This window comes from Choloepus didactylus, chromosome X (assembly GCF_015220235.1).
Source record: "Choloepus didactylus isolate mChoDid1 chromosome X, mChoDid1.pri, whole genome shotgun sequence".
NCBI lineage: Eukaryota > Metazoa > Chordata > Mammalia > Pilosa > Megalonychidae > Choloepus > Choloepus didactylus.
In genome coordinates, this window is record NC_051334.1 from 159,293,923 (window position 1) to 159,311,479 (window position 17,557).

Here is a 17,557-nt window from a genome sequence, read left to right on the forward strand (position 1 = left end):
TTTAAAAAATTAACAAAAAAAAGCCCCTTCCCCTCTGAACTGACCATAGGTCCCAATTCAGAATATGTAGATATATGGAACTACAGACCTTTGATTTAAACGACCCCTGCCACAAACCTACCAATTGCTAGCCAGGAATGAGTACCCATGGGATTGATTACTATAGTAGATACTAAAGAGCACCTATAGTCATGTGGCTTTTCTGGATAATAGTGATTGCAAATATGGCTCTAGAGTCACATAAATAACAGTACCACTGGGTTAAACAGATCTAGTACTTCCTCTGCCACTACTCAAATTCTGTAGTCTTCATTTGGTCCTAAGATGTCAATGTAGGCCTTCATATACTCCCCTTATCCACTATTTCAGCCTCCTATATGGCCTTACTTTTTCCCTTTGATCATTTTATGCAAATGTCTATGATCCCTTAGCTTATTTCCTGACCCCCTCCTGGCACTCTACTGTACCCAGACTCAACATTGCTCTTTGAATTTTTGGTCCTTAGCCCATCTATTCACTTTCTGAGTATTCACAAATCCAGGTATTTACATTCATTCATTCATTCATTTTTGCATTATATACCACCCCCCGTTCCCAAAAGGATTTCTGGTGGCCTACAATGAAAACATGGAACATAAATTAATGGTAAAATAGAAATAAAGAGGGACTAAGGAAAGTAAGATTAGAAGGTAAAGAATGGGAAAAGACACAAAGGACACAGTAGGCAGACCATTAAAGGTTACAAAGATGCTCTGTTTTGGCATTCAATTTGGCTCTGAGCTTCTTGGAAGCTAAAGTACAAACAAAAACAAAGTACAGGTAAAGGAGTTTTCTTACACCATTTAAGGAACTCTCAATAAGAATTCTGTGGCCTGTGGCCTCTGTGTTCTAGAGGTTACTTAAAGAACCTCCATGTTCTAGAGGTTACTTAACCTCTTAAGTAGGTTACTATGTAAGAGGTTACTTAACCTCTTAACAGAACCTCTCTCTATGTTCTCCAGGTTACTTAAAGAAACAGTTCTAGACATTGCAAAGACTTTTTACATCTTAATGACTAAATGAAACAATTATCCTCTAGGCATTAGGGAGGCAGGTAAGCTCAAGTATTTCCAATTTACATTAAAAATTACAGATAACCAAGAATGTGTTTTTTGCTATAACTCCTTACCATCTCATCAGCCAAAATACCATTAACTCCATTTTCATACAAAGAGATCAACCAGTTCAGTCCTCGAATCTGATAATCTCTCAGTGGTCCTCCTTTCACATCTGAAAAAAAAAATCAAGGATGTCTCATACTATTTTTAATATAGTCAAGTAAAATTTTAAAACCAAATTGAAAAAAATTTGATGAAATACTTACATGAGGGTGACACCTCAAATCTAATACACACATTAGATGTTTTCCGACTCTCTGACAGTAGCTCTTCATCTTCCTCTTGTTCTGTGCGCCTGTGGCGGTAGCTGAAATGAAAACAGAAATATCTTCATATTCAACACAAATGTTAATGTGTCAATAAAGTCAGTATACATTGCTAATATCTTTTAGGAGGAAAACAAACAAGTTATCTAGGATCTAGTTTAGAATTTAGTAGAACCAGCCTACATTTTTACTGATTGACTTCTAATGAAAAAAAAGTATTGTTACCTCCAAAATATATTTACACTGAGAATAACCTTGTTTTTTGAATATAAAGTTATACTGAATAAGTGAAGAGAGAAGAAGTGTATGGGTGGGCAGTGAAGAGGGGATAGGAGGAAGGGAGGAAAGGAGAGAGAGATGTCAACATACTCTCCAGCAGAAATTAAGCTCTGCTTTTCATCTTTCTTTATTCGAGGACGTCCCAGTTTCATGTTCAGAGGAGATGTTGGAGATTTCTGAGCTGCAGGTTGAATGAAATGTGCAAAGAGTTCTGTCTGCTTCAGTAGAAACTCAAATCTCTTAGCTCGGTCCGCTTTCTAATTCACAAAACAAAAGAAAAAGTAAAACTTTTCTTTTTTTATTTGCTCAAAGTTTATTTATTTAACACACACTTACAGTGTACTTAGTTTGTACTATCCACTGTTCTAAGCACTTTAAACATGCTAACATTTAATTCTCTTAACCCTATAAGATAGGTACTAGTATGTATCATCCCCCCATTTTACAGAGGATAAAACTGAGGCACAGGAATGGTAAGTAACTTGCCCAAGCTCCCACAGCTAGTAAGTAGCAGAATTTACAAATGGCATTTTCAAATAGTTTGAAAAGAAGCCAAATGATCTGACAGACTTAGTAAGTACCTCATTAAAAAATAGTCTTCCTAAAGAATCAAGGCCAAAAAGCAAATCCTCTTTCTAAACTATATTTTCTTTTCCTAAATAGCATCCAAATTAAGCACCATAATAATTTATCCTAAATTTATAAATGTAAATTATTAACTATGATATATGTATCATAAACTGAACTCTTAAGAATTTTCAAGCTAAATCTAGAAATTATTGAAATCATAGAAAACAGTGTCATTTTTTCTCAAAATATTGTCAATGTCTTCACACAATAATGTAATAAAACATTTCTCTCTGCAATTGCAATGATCTAGAAAATTGTATTTTATGCTAACAGCATATAGTTTCTTTCCAAAGTGAGCAGGTTTTGGGGAAAATACACACATACACATGTGCGCGCGCGCACACACACACACACACACACACACACCTGTGTGTATATATATAGTTAATAATGAAATAGTTACTAAAACTACTAAAACTATTAAAAACTATTAAAGTTGATATACATTACAATTTCTCAATAAATTTTGAAAAATCATATAACCCATACCATATAAATGCAATAAAACTTTCATATTAAAAAATCTTAAAAGATCAAAAGACACACATCATTCTAGACAAGGAAAAAAAACGAAGATGATTTTTCAATTCCAGTCACTTTTTGACCACAGGGTAGAGAATATTTGAATGCTAATGAAGGATGCATAATTAATAACATCAGAAACTTACAGAAGAGTTCATTAACATAAACATAAGAATAAGGCAAATATATTCAGACCAGTAGCTGGAAGGAAGCCAAAAACTTTCTATTTTATGTTATCCTCACTGGAATGTTGTTTTAAAGTTGTTAAAACATTAACTATCTACATTTTAGACGTAGCCTTAAACATTATAGCATATAGTTTTGTAAAATAGTTATGGACAAACAAAAATGCACTTGATCTCTACTTGTTTTTATCATATTACTGCAAAAACAACCTCAGGAAAGAAATTATCATCTCCAACTACCTGTAACTTCTCTTTTGAGTTAACCAAGATCACTGGTTTTGAAAGAACCCAGGGCATAAAAGCCAAGTCAAAATTAAGGCTAAAATATGGATTTTAGTGACTAAAATTTAAATAATTAAATGTATAGTATGCAGGCATAACTGAGATTATACTGCTTAAATATGTGATATTTTCATACATAAGGAAAATATCCTCCTCCCAAGAAAATGTATTACCATAGCACATGTCTCACAATATGTAGTACTCATATATTCAAAGCAAGGACAGAGAAAACAGGTCACAAAGGCAGATCGATACTGCCACAGATATTTTCATTTAGTGGATAAAATATCTCTAGCATAAAGTACCTTATTATGGGGTAAACAACACTGAATTAAAAGCAAGGATATGTGGCTTCTAATACCAACTATTCCTATAGCTTCTCTCATCCTTTATTTCCTCATCCAAAAATGGAGGAGATTCATTTATTCAAAAAAATCTATTATGATGGATTATGTATTATATTACTTTCCAATTCTAAAATCTATAATTCTCTATTATATTATATATACATATATATTTCTTAATCTTTCACATCTTCTCTACAAAAATTACTACAGTATTCACTATTCTACCCAAAAACATATTTACCATTTTTTCTTCATATTCTGGGTCCATTTCCTTTTCAGATTTAGAAGCTTTAGCAGCAAGTTTGAGTTGAAATGGAGAAATGCTTTTCTAGAATTTCAAAGAAAATAAATCATCAAATTGCAAAGCAAGGTCTAAAACTTGGTTAATGTTCTCATTTGGTGAAAATATAAAATAATTAAGTAACTAAATAAATAAATAAACTCATGGATCAATGATGAGAGCATGTCATGAAACAAGGCTTATGATTAATCTAGTTCTGTGTACCTGAGGTCCAATTAAAAATAAAATAGAAAAAAGTCATGATAACCAGAGAAATAACAGTAACTAATTAAAATAAAAAACAAAAGGTGAAATATTGAGCCTTTTCACTATTTTTTAATTTAAAGCATAAGAAAGTGCATAACCATTACATAGGAGATTTAAAAATCTTGAATCTGCTAATATTATCAACCACAAGCCAAAGAATTCAAGAAAAGTAAATATTAATTCTCAGAAACACTTCTTTATATGATGGAAACAAGCAAGACTCTCAGAAGACAAGACTGTGGCTTCTGTTCACTATATCTAATTGTTTTTGTATTTTAATTAGAATAGTTAAACTTCTTTTAACACAACATGATCATATATATTTAAAATAATGAAATAGTACAGTGTCAAACGTTTGGCTTATGTTTATTTTCTCCAAAATGGTAAAATAACTGCTTTAAACTATTCATATTACATAATTATTTTATAGAGGTATTTTATAAGGGCTGTTAACTATAAACCTCTGATAATTAATAAATTGTAATTTAGCAAAATCTATCAATCACTTAAAAATATTAAAATTATTTGGAGGTGGGTATCCCAAGCATCCTATCCTTTGTAAAGACAAACTTCTACTTGCAAATATTAATAGGTATACAGAGTATACCTCCTTCCCTGTAAGAAATAAAATAATAAAAACACAAATCTGCCTATGATGACCAAAGTTGATAGTATTTCAGTTTTAACACAGGCTTTGCGCAAGTCAAAACACAAATGTGCTTGCAAAAAGTAAAGAAAATATTTTAATTTTATTATGGCTTTTGTCGACCTGTTCCTAAAAACTTAGGTCAAAAATCAGCAAAAGAATGTGACTTTAAACATAAGAAAAACATGGCTCCAAAAACTAATGAATCTTTCAACTTTTACTAAAATTTTATTTTGAGGAAATCCAAACTAAGATTATAGAATTTGAACCTAACCAGGGTCTTACTTTGAAGCACTGATCAGATATCGTTCAGTTACTCTAACCCAAATAACAATCACCTTGATTTATAGCAACTAACATGTATGCATCCTTTATCTCAGATGTTTTAAATGTAATCCTGGATGAATAGGATACAAAATTGCTAGATTCCCTCCAAACCAACAGTTTCAAACTACCACATATACAATAAACTGTATTTTATTTTCAAAGCAGTAAGTAAAGAAAAATTAGGTAACAAAACCCACACCCTTATCATTCCTTGAAAAGCTATATGAAGTGGAGGTTTCAAGTTTCAAAACAGCAAAAATTACTTTGCCTCATATCCACAAGTATATAACAATGTGGGTAGTAAATTTCATTTCTAAAAATTTAAAGCTTGACTCTTAGAAAAACATTTTACTCATTACTTTTTTGCTTACCTTGCACTAGAATACCATAAAAATCTAATCATATGCTAATTGAAATTCCTAATCTTGAGCAGTGTTATTAAAGGCTGCGGGTGATTACTTAATTGGTATTATCTTCCACAACAAATTTTAAAATACTTTTACCTTCTAAACCTTTTCATTTGTAAATGTATAGATGTGCTTTTTAAAAATACATTTCTCCATGAACACCTGATTGTGCACTGTGGATAAATGTATGGTATGTGAATATAAGTCTATAAAATTGTAGGAAAATATATATATAGGAGTAAAAGTGTTGGAGAAAACATGGTGAGAGGGATGATGCCTCACCAATATGGACTAACTACAGTGTGTAAACTCAGAATTGAATCTTAGAACATAGCCTAACGTGGACACAATAATTGTAATAGTCCCTAGATTGTAAGCTCTTACAGCAGTTAACTCTATCCCTGAATTGTAAGGCCTATCTCTAAACTTTGAGATGCTGATCCCCTAGCATATGTTGTTACAAACATTGGGACTGGTGGTTTGATGTGCTGAGCCCTCGAGTATGGGACTTGCCCTTATGAAGCTCATTACCACAAAGGAGAGTCTAAACTTGTATGTAATGGTGCCTAAGAGTCTCCCCCTGAGTACCTCTTTGTTGCTCAGATGTGGCCCTCTCTCTCTCTAACTGAGCCATCTCGACAGGTGAACTCGCTGCCCTCCCTCCTACGTGGGACCCGACTCCCAGGGATGTAAATCTCCCTGGCAACGCAGAGTATGACTCCCGGGGATGAATGTGGTCCCGGCATCGTGGGACTGAGAGTATCTTCTTGACCAAAAGGGGGATGCAAAATGAGACGAAATAGTTTCAGTGGCTGAGAGATTCCAAATGGAGTCGAGAGGTCACTCTGGTGGATATTCTTATGCACTATATAGATAACACCTCTTAGGCTTTAATGTATTGGAATAGCTAGAAGTAAATACCCGAAACTACCAAACTCCAACCCAGCAGTCTGGACTCCTGAAGACAATTATATAATAATGTAGATTACAAGGGGTGACAGTGTGATTGTGAAGACCTTGTGGATCACACCCCGTTTATCTAGTGTATGGATGAGTGGAGGAATGGGGATAAAAACTAAAGGACGAATGGGGTGGGATGGGGGGATGATTTGGGTGTTCTTTTTTCACTTTTATTTTTTATTCTTGTTCTGGTTCTTTCTGATGTAAGGAAAATGTTCAGAGATAGATTGTGGTGATGAACGCATAACTATGTTATCATACTGTGGACAGTGGATTGTATATCATGGATGATTGTATGGTGTGTGAATGTATTTCAATAAAACTGAATTTAATTAAAAGAAAAAAAAATACATTTCTCATACAAAAAAAACATGAAAGGTGACTATATTCTAATGAATTCCTTATGATTTTATCATCTTGTATTTTAGATGCCATGAGAATGCAGAACAAGGTCATCAAAATGCCTTGTCTTAAAGGCCATCATGGGCTTTTTGTTGATGTTTTCATTACCAAAAATACCATCTCCAAATTCTACATTAGGTTACCCAACCATCACTTAAAACAAGTAAGTTCAAGAACCAGAAGGTAAGCAAAAATACCTTTGAGTATCTAAATGTCACAAGTCAGTTTACTGAATCTCACCTATTTTACTCACCATAAAAGTGCTCTCATTCAGAGCCTATTTTCTTTTATTTGACATACAATTCTAGCATATTTGATCATCTGGCTTCCCATATGACAGAGAAGAAAAGGAACAGCAAATGATGTGGGAAAGACTACTAGAAGGCACACTGTCAACGGGAAGAAGGAATGGCAAAAGCCCAGTACTGAAATTTGTGTTCCACTACAGTAGCATCCCCTAATCCTTGGTGTTCAGGTGTAATTATTTCCCTCTCCCTGGTTCATTTGAATTCTTGTATTTTACAGTTTTTTAAATGACTTTATAGTTTTGTTACATCTATGTCCTTTATCATACACTAAAATTATTTCTGATAGAAGTAGATGAGATGTTTCAAAAGTGTTAACAACCTGACAATTGAAGGAAGGGACAGAAAAATTATTTTAAAAAATCAACACAATACTGCAACGGTGTGGGAGGTGGTTAGTTAATTTAGCGGAAAAACCTCCTGGTTCTCAACTGATTTTGTGTCGTTGTCAGAATGCAATAAGTGATGGTCATGAGGGAAAGGTTAATCTGTACTTTTAGTAGAATATTTAGGGAGTCAAGGAAGTGTGCAATATATTTAGATATTCAAGGAAAAAAATTAAAAATAAAAAAGAATTTGTGGGGATGCAAAATGAAACGAAATAAAGTTTCAGTGGCTGAGAGATTTCAAATGGAGTTGAGAGGTCACTCTGGTGGACATTCTTATGCACTATATAGATAATCCTTTTCAGGTTTTAATGTATTGGAATAGCTAGAAGTACATACCTGAAACTATCAAACTCCAATCCAGTAGCCTTGACTCTTGAAGACAATTGTATAACAATGTAGCTTATAAGGGGTTACAGTGTGATTGTGAAAACCCTGTAGATCGCACTGCCTTTATCCAGTGTATGGATGGATGAGTAGATAAATGGGGACAAAAACTAAATGAAAAATAGGGTGGGATGGGGGAATGATTTGGGTGTTCTTTTTTACTTTTATTTTTTATTCTTCTTCTGATTCTTTCTGATGTAAGGAAAATGTTCAAAAATAGATTGGGGTGATGAATGCATAACTATATGATGGTACTGTGAACAATTGATTGTATACCATGGATGATTGTATGGTATGTGAATATATTTCAATAAAACTTAATTTAATTAAAAAAAAGAATTTGTGTCTAAAGTAGTAAACTTCCTGCCACGTAAGACCTCATTCCTCTATGCTGAGTGGACAAATGAAGTACCATCAGGGTAATTTCTGATGAGGCTACAGAGTTTATGAATACATGTATCTCATCTGTATTATCTCAGTGCTTACTATATAGTAGTTTTTTTTTTTTTTTTATTGATTCCCAGTCTTTTCACAATTGAAAAATGTGCATACAACCTGGAAGATTCGACAACCTCTACTGCCATAGAAAAGACAGGTTAGCACTTTACATTTGCCCAGTCTGGGAAATAAAAGACACCTTTAGAATAAAGGCATTTCTGAATTTCCCAGTATTTGATTTATACTGATGCTTGGTATCCGGCCCAGCTTTAATCATCAACATTGTCAATTACCACACAGATCTAAAAATGCATGTGTTTTCTACGGTTTTCACTTAGCACCACGATTGTCTTTCTGTTTAGTCAACCTTGTAACAGTAAAAAATATCACTTAAGCAACTGCTGAATTTTAAATTACCCTTCTAATTCAAGGCGAAAGGTGTTAATTTCCCTCAAAAGCTTTTCATTTGATTGTATAGCATCATATAATGATTCAAACAAAGCCACTTGCGATCTCTAAGGCATAATTTTAATTACCTACCATTTTTTAAATTGCAATATATCTACTCATAAATGGAAAACAAATCCACCCGTAAACGATTCGTTCTACAATTTGATTATACATCAAAAATCCATTTGCCCCCATCCCATTTTTTTTTTTTAATCTCAATTTTCAACGCGTTTCAGAGTTTTATTTGCATGTCTCGGGTCCATATGAATATGCATTACAGAGATAATTTGTTTTCTGAATCTAGCTTTAATAGGTGTTAGAGCTGTCTCTAGTTGTTAGCAGCAGCTCGTCCCGGCGACGCTTAGTTAAAAAAAAGGGGGGAGCGGTCTTGAGTGTGTTCAAGGGCAGCAGCGCCCACTAGAAGAGGGAGGCGGAAGCCTGGAAGACTTGGGGCCGGATTGGGAGACCATTTGAGTGGCCCTGGAGTGAAACACTATACCGTCGGGGGCGGAGCATGAGGGGGTGGGGGTGCAGACATTGGAAATTTTCCTAAACCAACGTCCACGGTTCCTCAGTTTGGCGTTTGGCATGGGGAGTACAGCACGGAGAACTTGTTTTCTCGGGGTGATATCCCCGCCTCAGCAGACGGGGACCGAACAAACAAGAGATGATTTTTTTTTTTCTGCCATCCAAAGGGTCGACATTGCTAATTCAAGAAATAAATTTCTTCCCTATCATCCTCCGCCTCTCAGCCACTAACACCTTCAAATTCAAATAAAAATCAAGCCCCAGCAAAACCTCTTTTGCGCGAGTGTGGGATTGAAGGGCCCAGATTTCCCAGGCAGAGGCCGACGGGAAGGTGGGGGGAGAGGAGCAGGCGAGAGGAGAGGGAGAGGCGGAGGCTTTTTCCTGCACTGCCCCATCCCCCACTCTGTAACCCCAGTTGCGGGAATGTGAAGGGGGCTGGGGGCTGTCGAGGGGCTCCCAAGTCCCCAAGCTCCGGGATAACGGGTGCCCCTCCACACCGCCCCGCGCCCCGCCCCCGCCCTCAGCGGCGAGAAGGAAAGGGGGAAGGGAGCGAATGCTTGACTGTTCGGCTGCGGCCCCCACCCCTGCCCGCGGCCCCCATCCCTGGAGAGCTCCGCGGGTACCTGTCGGCGCCGAAAGGTCAGGGTTTGGGCCCTTGGAGGGGCCAGGCACAGGATATGTCCACAAACACACACCCACTTCTTATTTACCTCCTTCTTCTTCACGCCCTTTTCAGTAGCCGCGGTGGCTTCGGTGGCCGCGGCGACCGCTCCCTCCTCCTTAGAGGTGGATGGCTTCGGCTGCTCGTCCACTATGACCACGATTGTGGCGGTCGCATCAGCGGCTGCCACGGTGGCTGCCACAGCAGCAGTGTCCGGCTCCATGGCGTTGGAGCGGGGACGAGTAGGGGGGCGACCAAGGGGACAAGGGCTCCTGGGCGGCGGCAGTGGCTGCTCTGGAAAGAGCTAGATGAAGCAGGGGTGGGGAAATCACTCAGCTTCCAACCCCTTCGCTCAGCCCCCCTTCTTTAAATAACCCTCAACCCTGCCCCACTTCCGTCCACCCACCCTACGTCATGGCCCCCCCCGTCACCCTCCCCCTTCCTCCCCCCTCCTCCCCCCTCACTCTCCCCCCTTCCTCCACCCCCCCCTCAACGATCGCGAGACTCCCCCTCCCCACCCAGAACCCGTGCAGGCCCCGCTCGACCAACTGTTGCCTGAGTGTGGGGCGCTGACAGGGGTAGAGGCGGGAACTCACAGCCCGTGGCTCCCTAAAAAAATATTCTTCCCCACACGCCCCCAACAGACAGCCGCGCTCCCCTCGCAGATGTGTGCAAAAGGAAGCCTCTTTCCTTCAAATCTGCTCTTTGTACCTCCAGGCGTTCTCCCCTCCTTGCACAAAGAACTTTTCCTCTGCTTTTAACTGTACTATGGAAGGTCTTTCTCACCATTTGCAAAACCCAGAGCCCCTCTGGGGAGTCCCTTTTCCCTAGTCCCTAAACAGAGATTAGTGATACTACTCCCACCTTCCTAAATTCTGCAGAAGCAGCATTCCTTGAATCTCTTGATTGCAGCTGCCAACATTCACTTACAAGGCAACGTCTGTCTGGGGGTGGGAGATATATATATATATGCTTTTTTTTCAACTCTGGTATCCTCAGACGGCCAATGTGCAGGAGCCCTTCTTTTGCCTTCACCACTGAATTTTAAAACTCCTGGGGGGGGGCAAGGGCAAGGTCCCACTGAACCTGCGATAGCACATGGTAGGTATCTAATATTTGTAATAGGATTGAATTACTCTAATTTTTTTTTGGAAGGAGTGCATGTTTTATGTGTACTCCTATTATTATTTAGTAGGAATTCAACACCAATAATATATATGATCATGGATATGAGAGCATTTTGTAAAAGGTGCAACACTACGTGAACGTAGCTTTAAATATTATTATTACTATTTCTCTTCATTTATTTTGATCCATAATGGAAACATCTACATCCTAGCTTTCGTATTTCAGTCTTTAGGGACAAAAGGTAACAAAACATAGAAAACAGTATGTCAAACAACCACTACAAAATCCACAATTTCCAAAATGAACTAAATACTTTCCAAAGTAAAAAAAAATCATGATTAAATTCCCTCAACATACCTTTCAAAATTACCGGTTTGAAATGAGGTGTGATTGCTGCAAATAGCAAGAAAGCACACAATTGCCCCCCAAATGTGTCCCTCTTTCCCTAGGGATAATACCCTAAATTCCCTAATATGCAAAACCCTGTGACTGCTTAGCTATTTATTGGTCATTTACACCTTAGTGTTAAGGAATGTGAGATATTGCCCAGGTACTGGTTTTGAACAGAGAAAAAGAAGCAAAGAGCAAGACACTGGGGACTGAAGGGATGTGGCCATTAAGAGGAATGGGGAGGCTGGGGTGCTAGCTTTGTTCTAATTTTATTTTCATTATGTTCCTCTCATTCACTTTAGATGCCACCCCACCCCCGCCATATTTCTCAGCCTTGAGTGCTCATGTGTACTATCCAATGGGTATATGGAGCCTCAGTATAAAAATGACTTATATTTCTGCAGCATCAACTTTGTTCAAAAGTGAAATGGAATTAAGTCAATTAATCATTACAGCACGATGCTTTCTATTAAGATATGCGGATGTATTAAGGAGTGGACTGCAGACTTTGAAGTGTCTCCAAAGAAAAGCTTGTGACTTCCAGTTAGACATCCTACCCTTTCCCCTCTGCCGGTTCTATCTCCTCAGTCAATAAGGGTTCTTTGGTGGGAAAGTTCAAGAAGCACTGAAAGAGACAGATGCTGCAATACACTCACCCATCAGATTTAAGAAGGACCCTTCCAGACAATGGCAGTGGAGAATTTCTTTTTCACCAAACTGTAGCTATGGGCAGGATAGAATTCTCCTTTCATTGCCTGGGGCTTCAAAGGAGAAAGACTCAAGAAACATTTGTTGAATAGTGTTCCTGCTTGCAAGGGTACTTTGTTCCACTGTATTTCTCATTGCAAATATACAGTATTTCAGTTACATCATGGATTAAAGGAACTTTTGTGGGGAAATCTGAGAAACTCACATCTCTTTATAACACCTTTTCTATGGGAACATGTGTTCCAAGTTCCAAAAAAAAAAGAATTTGGAAGTTAATTTGGGGAACAGAACATATTTCTGTGTTGGAGATTTTCCATGTATGTATAATGTGATCCTTTCTTTTCGAGATGACACCACTGAAAGTGCTACCAAGTATATGAATTTGGCTGTCAAGGTCGATGCTTGGTCAATAGTCCTTGCCACAGAATTCATGTAAATACTGCCCTTTGGCTTGTGGCAACAGCTGCTATTTACAGAGCATGTGCTATCCTTATTTGCAAATCTGCCTAAAATTCATGATCTGCAGACTTTGTTCAACAAGAGTCAGCTTGTTTCTGATCCTCCTCAACACCTTGTTCTATCTGTTAATACTTTTCCCAATCATGTCTTTTCATTTGAAATGGTCTTTGTTTGCTCTACTCCATTGAGGTTGGAGAACAAAGCAAACTTTTATAAAGAACCTTGAGACCATATTTGGAAACTTCAAAATTAATCATAGTCTAGTAGACAATATGTCCATTTTAGCAAATTGGGAACGTTGTAGAGATTGTCCAACAGTCATTTTCACAGAGCCAAGCTTGTTTAGTATCTACCAGAGCACACGTCCACTGGTGGCATCGAATGCTTTTATAAAGTTCATAAAAGCAAGGTCAAGGGCTTAGTATTCCTGCTCTTATCCTGTGTTTGAAATTTATCATCCAAACCACAGTATAACTTAAAACTACATTGTGGAGGGAGGGGCAAGATGGCAGCATAGAGAGGAGTGGAAGCTAAGTAGTCCCCCTGGAACAACTACAAAAAACCAGAAACAACTAGTAAATAATCCAGAATAACTGCGGGGGGACAAACAAGACCATCCACTCATCATACACCAACCTGAATTGGGAGGAATGCCCGAGAACACAGCATAAAATCTGTAAGTAAAACCTGTGGAACCAAGTCGTGAGACCCCCTCCCCCATAGCCCAAGCTGCAAAGCCTCGTGGTGCCAGAGAGAAGCTCTCTCCCAGCAAGCGAATATAGCTCAGCTGAGCTCCAACTGGGGTTTTAAGTAGCGAGTGTGAACTGCTCACTACAGATACGCATCCCCAAAAACAGACAAAGGCTTTGGGTGACGACTGACCTGGGAGAGCCGGAGGGTTGCCTTGGACTGGGTCTGAAGGAGACTGTTTCTTTTTTGGCTCAGTGGAGAAAGCCCCAGTCATTTTCAGTTTCCAGGGCTGTGACTCCGGGAAGGGTGGAGACAGCACAAGCAGAGAGAGGGAGACCATTGAAATGCTAATGACCTCCACCTGGGGGGTCTGTCTTCTCTAGGAGGAAAGGGGTGGGGCCCTTTCCATTCAGAACCAGACCCCAGAGCCTGGGGGAACACGGCCGTACCGCCTCACACCAGTCAAGAATTATAGGCTGACAGGCACCACCTGCTGGGCAGAAAAGCACAGTGACCCGAGGCATCAAATGGAGGAGCAATTTTCTAAGACTCACCCACAGGGAAACCAGATACTGAATATTTCTTCCCTCTGGGACCTGAGCCTGTTCTGGTCTGGGAAAACCTGATTTGGATAACCAAGGAAACCATGCCTAGACAACAGAAAATTAAAACCTACACTAAGAAAAACAAAGTTATGGCCCAGTCAAAGGAACAAACGTACACTTCAACTGAGATACAGGAATTTAAACAACTAATGCTAAATCACTTCAAAAAGTTTAGAGAAGATATTGCAAAAGAGATAGAGGCTGTAAAGGAAGCACTGGACATGTATATGGCAGAAATCAAAAGTTCAAAAAAACAACTAGAAGAATCTATGGAAATGAAAGGCACAACACAAGAGATGAAAGACACAATGGAAACATACAACAGCAGATCTCAAGAGGCAGAAGAAAACACCCAGGAACTGGAGAACAAAACACCTGAAAGCCTACACGCAAAGGAGCGGATGGAGAAAAGAATGAAAAAATATGAGCAACGTCTCCGGGAACTCAAGGATGAAACAAAGTACAATAATGTACGTATCATTGGTGTCCCAGAAGGAGAAGAGAAGGGAAAGGGGACAGAAGCAATAATAGAGGAAATAATTAATGAAAATTTCCCATCTCTTATGAAAGACATAAAATTACAGATCCAAGAAGCGCAGCGTACTCCAAACAGAAGAGATATGAATAGGCCTACGCCAAGACACTTAATAATCAGATTATCAAATGTCAAAGACAAAGAGAGAATCCTGAAAGCAGCAAGAGAAAAGCGATCCATTACATACAAAGGAAGCTTAATAAGACTATGTGCGGATCTCTCAGCAGAAACCATGGAGGCAAGAAGGAAGTGGTGTGATATATTTAAGATACTGAAAGAGAAAAACCGCCAACCAAGAATCCTGTATCCAGCAAAGCTGTCCTTCAAATATGAGGGAGAGCTCAAAATATTTTCTAACAAACAGACAATGAGAGACTTTGTGAACAAGACACCCGTCCTACAGGAAATACTAAAGGGAGCACTACAGGGTGATAGAAGACAAGAGTGCGTGGTTTGGAACACAATTTTGGGAGATGGTAGCACAGCAATGTAAGTACACTGAACAAAGGTAACTATGAATACGGTTGAGAGAGGAAGGTGGGGAGCATGTGAGACACCACAAGAAAGGAGGAAAGATAAAGACTGGGACTGTGTAACTTGGTGAAATCTAGAGTATTCAACAATTGTGATAAAATGTACAAATATGTTCTTTTACGAGGGAGAGCAAGCAAATGTCAACCTTGCAAGGTGTTAAAAATGGGGAGGCATTGGGGGAGGGATGCAATCAGCATAAACTAGAGACTGTAACTAATAGAATCATTGTCTTATGCTTCCTTTAATGTAACAAAGGTGATATACCAAGGTGAATGCAGATAAGAGGGGGGGATAGGGGAGGCATGTTAGACACTTGACATTGGTGGTATTGTCTGATTCTTTATTCTACTTTGATTTAAGGTTATTTTTCCTTTTGCTGCTTCCTAGCTGTCATTTTTTTCCTCTTTCTTTTGCCTCTCTACCTTCTTTGACTCTCCCTCCTGCCTTGTGGAAGAAATGTAGATGCTCTTATATAGATAGTGGTGAAGGTGGTGAACACATAAATGTATGACCATGCAGAAAACCATCGATTATTTACTTGGGATGGAATGTATGGTGAGTGAACAAAACCATATTAAGAAAAAAAAAAAAATGGGTTGATGACAAAACCTCGAGGGCAATATACTGAGTGAAATAAGCCAGACACATTAGGACAATTATTACAGGGTCTCACTGACAGGAACTAATTATAATATGTAAAGTCATAGACATGAAATATAAGGTACCAAGATATAGGACGAGGCTTAAGAATGGGGAGTGGTTGCTTAATATGAGGGGAATGTTGAATTAGGATGAACTCAAATGTTTGGAAATGAACAGGGGTGTTGGTAGCAAGATGTGAGAATAACTAACAGCGCTGAATGGTGTGTGAATGAGATGGAAGGGGAAGCTCAGAGTCATATATGTCACCAGAAGGAAAGTTGGAGGTCAAAAGGTGTGAATGTATAAAACTGAATCCTATGGTGGGCAATGTCCATGATCAACTGTACAAATACTAGAAATCACTTCCATGAACCAGAACAAATGTATGACAATACAATTAGAAGTTAATAATAGAGGGGCATATAGGGAAGAACTATATACCTATTACAAACTATATACTACAGTTAGTAGTATTTCAACATTTTTTCATAAACAGTAACAAATGTACTATATCAATACTACGAGTCAACAATTGAAGGGGGTTGGTTAGGGATAGTGGAGGATTAGAGTTTCCTTTTCTTTTTCTCTTTTTTCATCTTTCACTTTATTTCTTGTCTGGAGTAATGAAAAGTTTCTAAAAATTGAACAAAAATTAAGTGTGATGGATGCACAGCTGTATGAGGGTACCCAGGGGCAAGTGATTGTACACTTTGGATCTTTGGATAATTGTATGGTATCTGAACAATCTCAATAAAAATGAAAAAAAAAAAAAACTACATTGTGATCCCACTGATCACTATTCTTCAGTAGCTGGAACAAAGGATTCTTGTCACAGTATCTTGCTTGCAACTATAGTAACCATTCTGTTCATATCAGTAAAATTTCTCAACCATACTAATTGAAGACACTTATGTAGTGGAAGTTTGAAAACTGTGGACTGTCCTTGGTGCTCTGTATACTGGAAAAGGTAATAGCTAGTATACTTCTACCATTCTCTGGGTACCCACATTGTATAAGATACTGTGCTAGATTCTTTACATAGGTATGATATTGCTAATCCTCATGATAATTCCATGTATATAGCATATCATTGTCCCTGTTTTACAGATAAGAAAACTGAAACTTGGAGTGGCTAATAACCCATCTAAGGTTCACAGATAGTGAGTGACGAAAACAGATTCAAATCCCAGACTGTCTGGCTGCATACCTCATCTTTCCACTTCACCTTGAAAAGTTCTCTGTTATTCACAGAGTTCCTGCTTGAGAGTAGAATTTAGATTAAGAAAATGATGAAAAATATTTCTGCCATCTGTATCCATTGTGTTCCTGCCAGGTTATGAAGAGACACTCTGGTTCTTAAGGCTTGGTAGTATATACGATCCAGATATTCTTCTTTAGCAATACATAGAAGTTTGGGGAAGTGGAAGTTGGAGAATATTTGGGATTCATGCAAGTACCCAAAGTTAAATTTCAGAACAGTAATGGGACTCTGAAACAGTTAGAGTGCAGGGAAGTGGGGAAAACCTAAAGTAAATAATTAGATTGTGCCAAAAAGGGATTAGCAAAAACATCACATGGTAACTCATCCTATGTAGCCATTAAGAATGATTATGTAAATATATCCATTGACATGGAAATAATGCTCCTCATATATTGTTGAATTAAAAGGCAGGAAACAGAATATATCTCATTTTTGAAAAAAAAAAAAAAAAAGAAAAAGAAAAGAACTATTCACACAAATATTCTTCTAAAAA

General features: G+C 38.1%; 1 protein-coding gene and 1 non-coding gene across 7 annotated transcripts in view; one reads left to right on the forward strand and one right to left on the reverse strand.

Annotated features, from left to right (window-relative positions):
- The window catches only part of SMARCA1 (SWI/SNF related, matrix associated, actin dependent regulator of chromatin, subfamily a, member 1), a 166,116-nt gene extending 155,659 nt beyond the window's left edge, over nucleotides 1-10,457 (reverse strand). For 4 of the 6 annotated variants that reach the window (XM_037821585.1, XM_037821586.1, XM_037821583.1 and 1 more), the window contains exons 1-5: nucleotides 10,162-10,457; nucleotides 3,910-3,996; nucleotides 1,793-1,959; nucleotides 1,364-1,464; nucleotides 1,169-1,269 (exon numbers count right to left, since the gene is read on the reverse strand). In XM_037821585.1, the coding sequence (XP_037677513.1) occupies nucleotides 1,169-1,269; nucleotides 1,364-1,464; nucleotides 1,793-1,959; nucleotides 3,910-3,996; nucleotides 10,162-10,335 (630 nt within the window). In that variant the 5' untranslated portion in view covers nucleotides 10,336-10,457. The remainder of the gene's footprint in view (nucleotides 1-1,168; nucleotides 1,270-1,363; nucleotides 1,465-1,792; nucleotides 1,960-3,909; nucleotides 3,997-10,161) is intronic. The other 2 variants (XM_037821582.1, XM_037821581.1) reach the window with 1 other exon arrangement.
- LOC119523906 lies at nucleotides 4,114-4,185 on the forward strand. Its single transcript, XR_005214709.1, has one exon. It is a non-coding gene; the product is annotated as a small nucleolar RNA SNORD112 (small nucleolar RNA).
- Nucleotides 10,458-17,557: the final 7,100 nt, after the last annotated feature.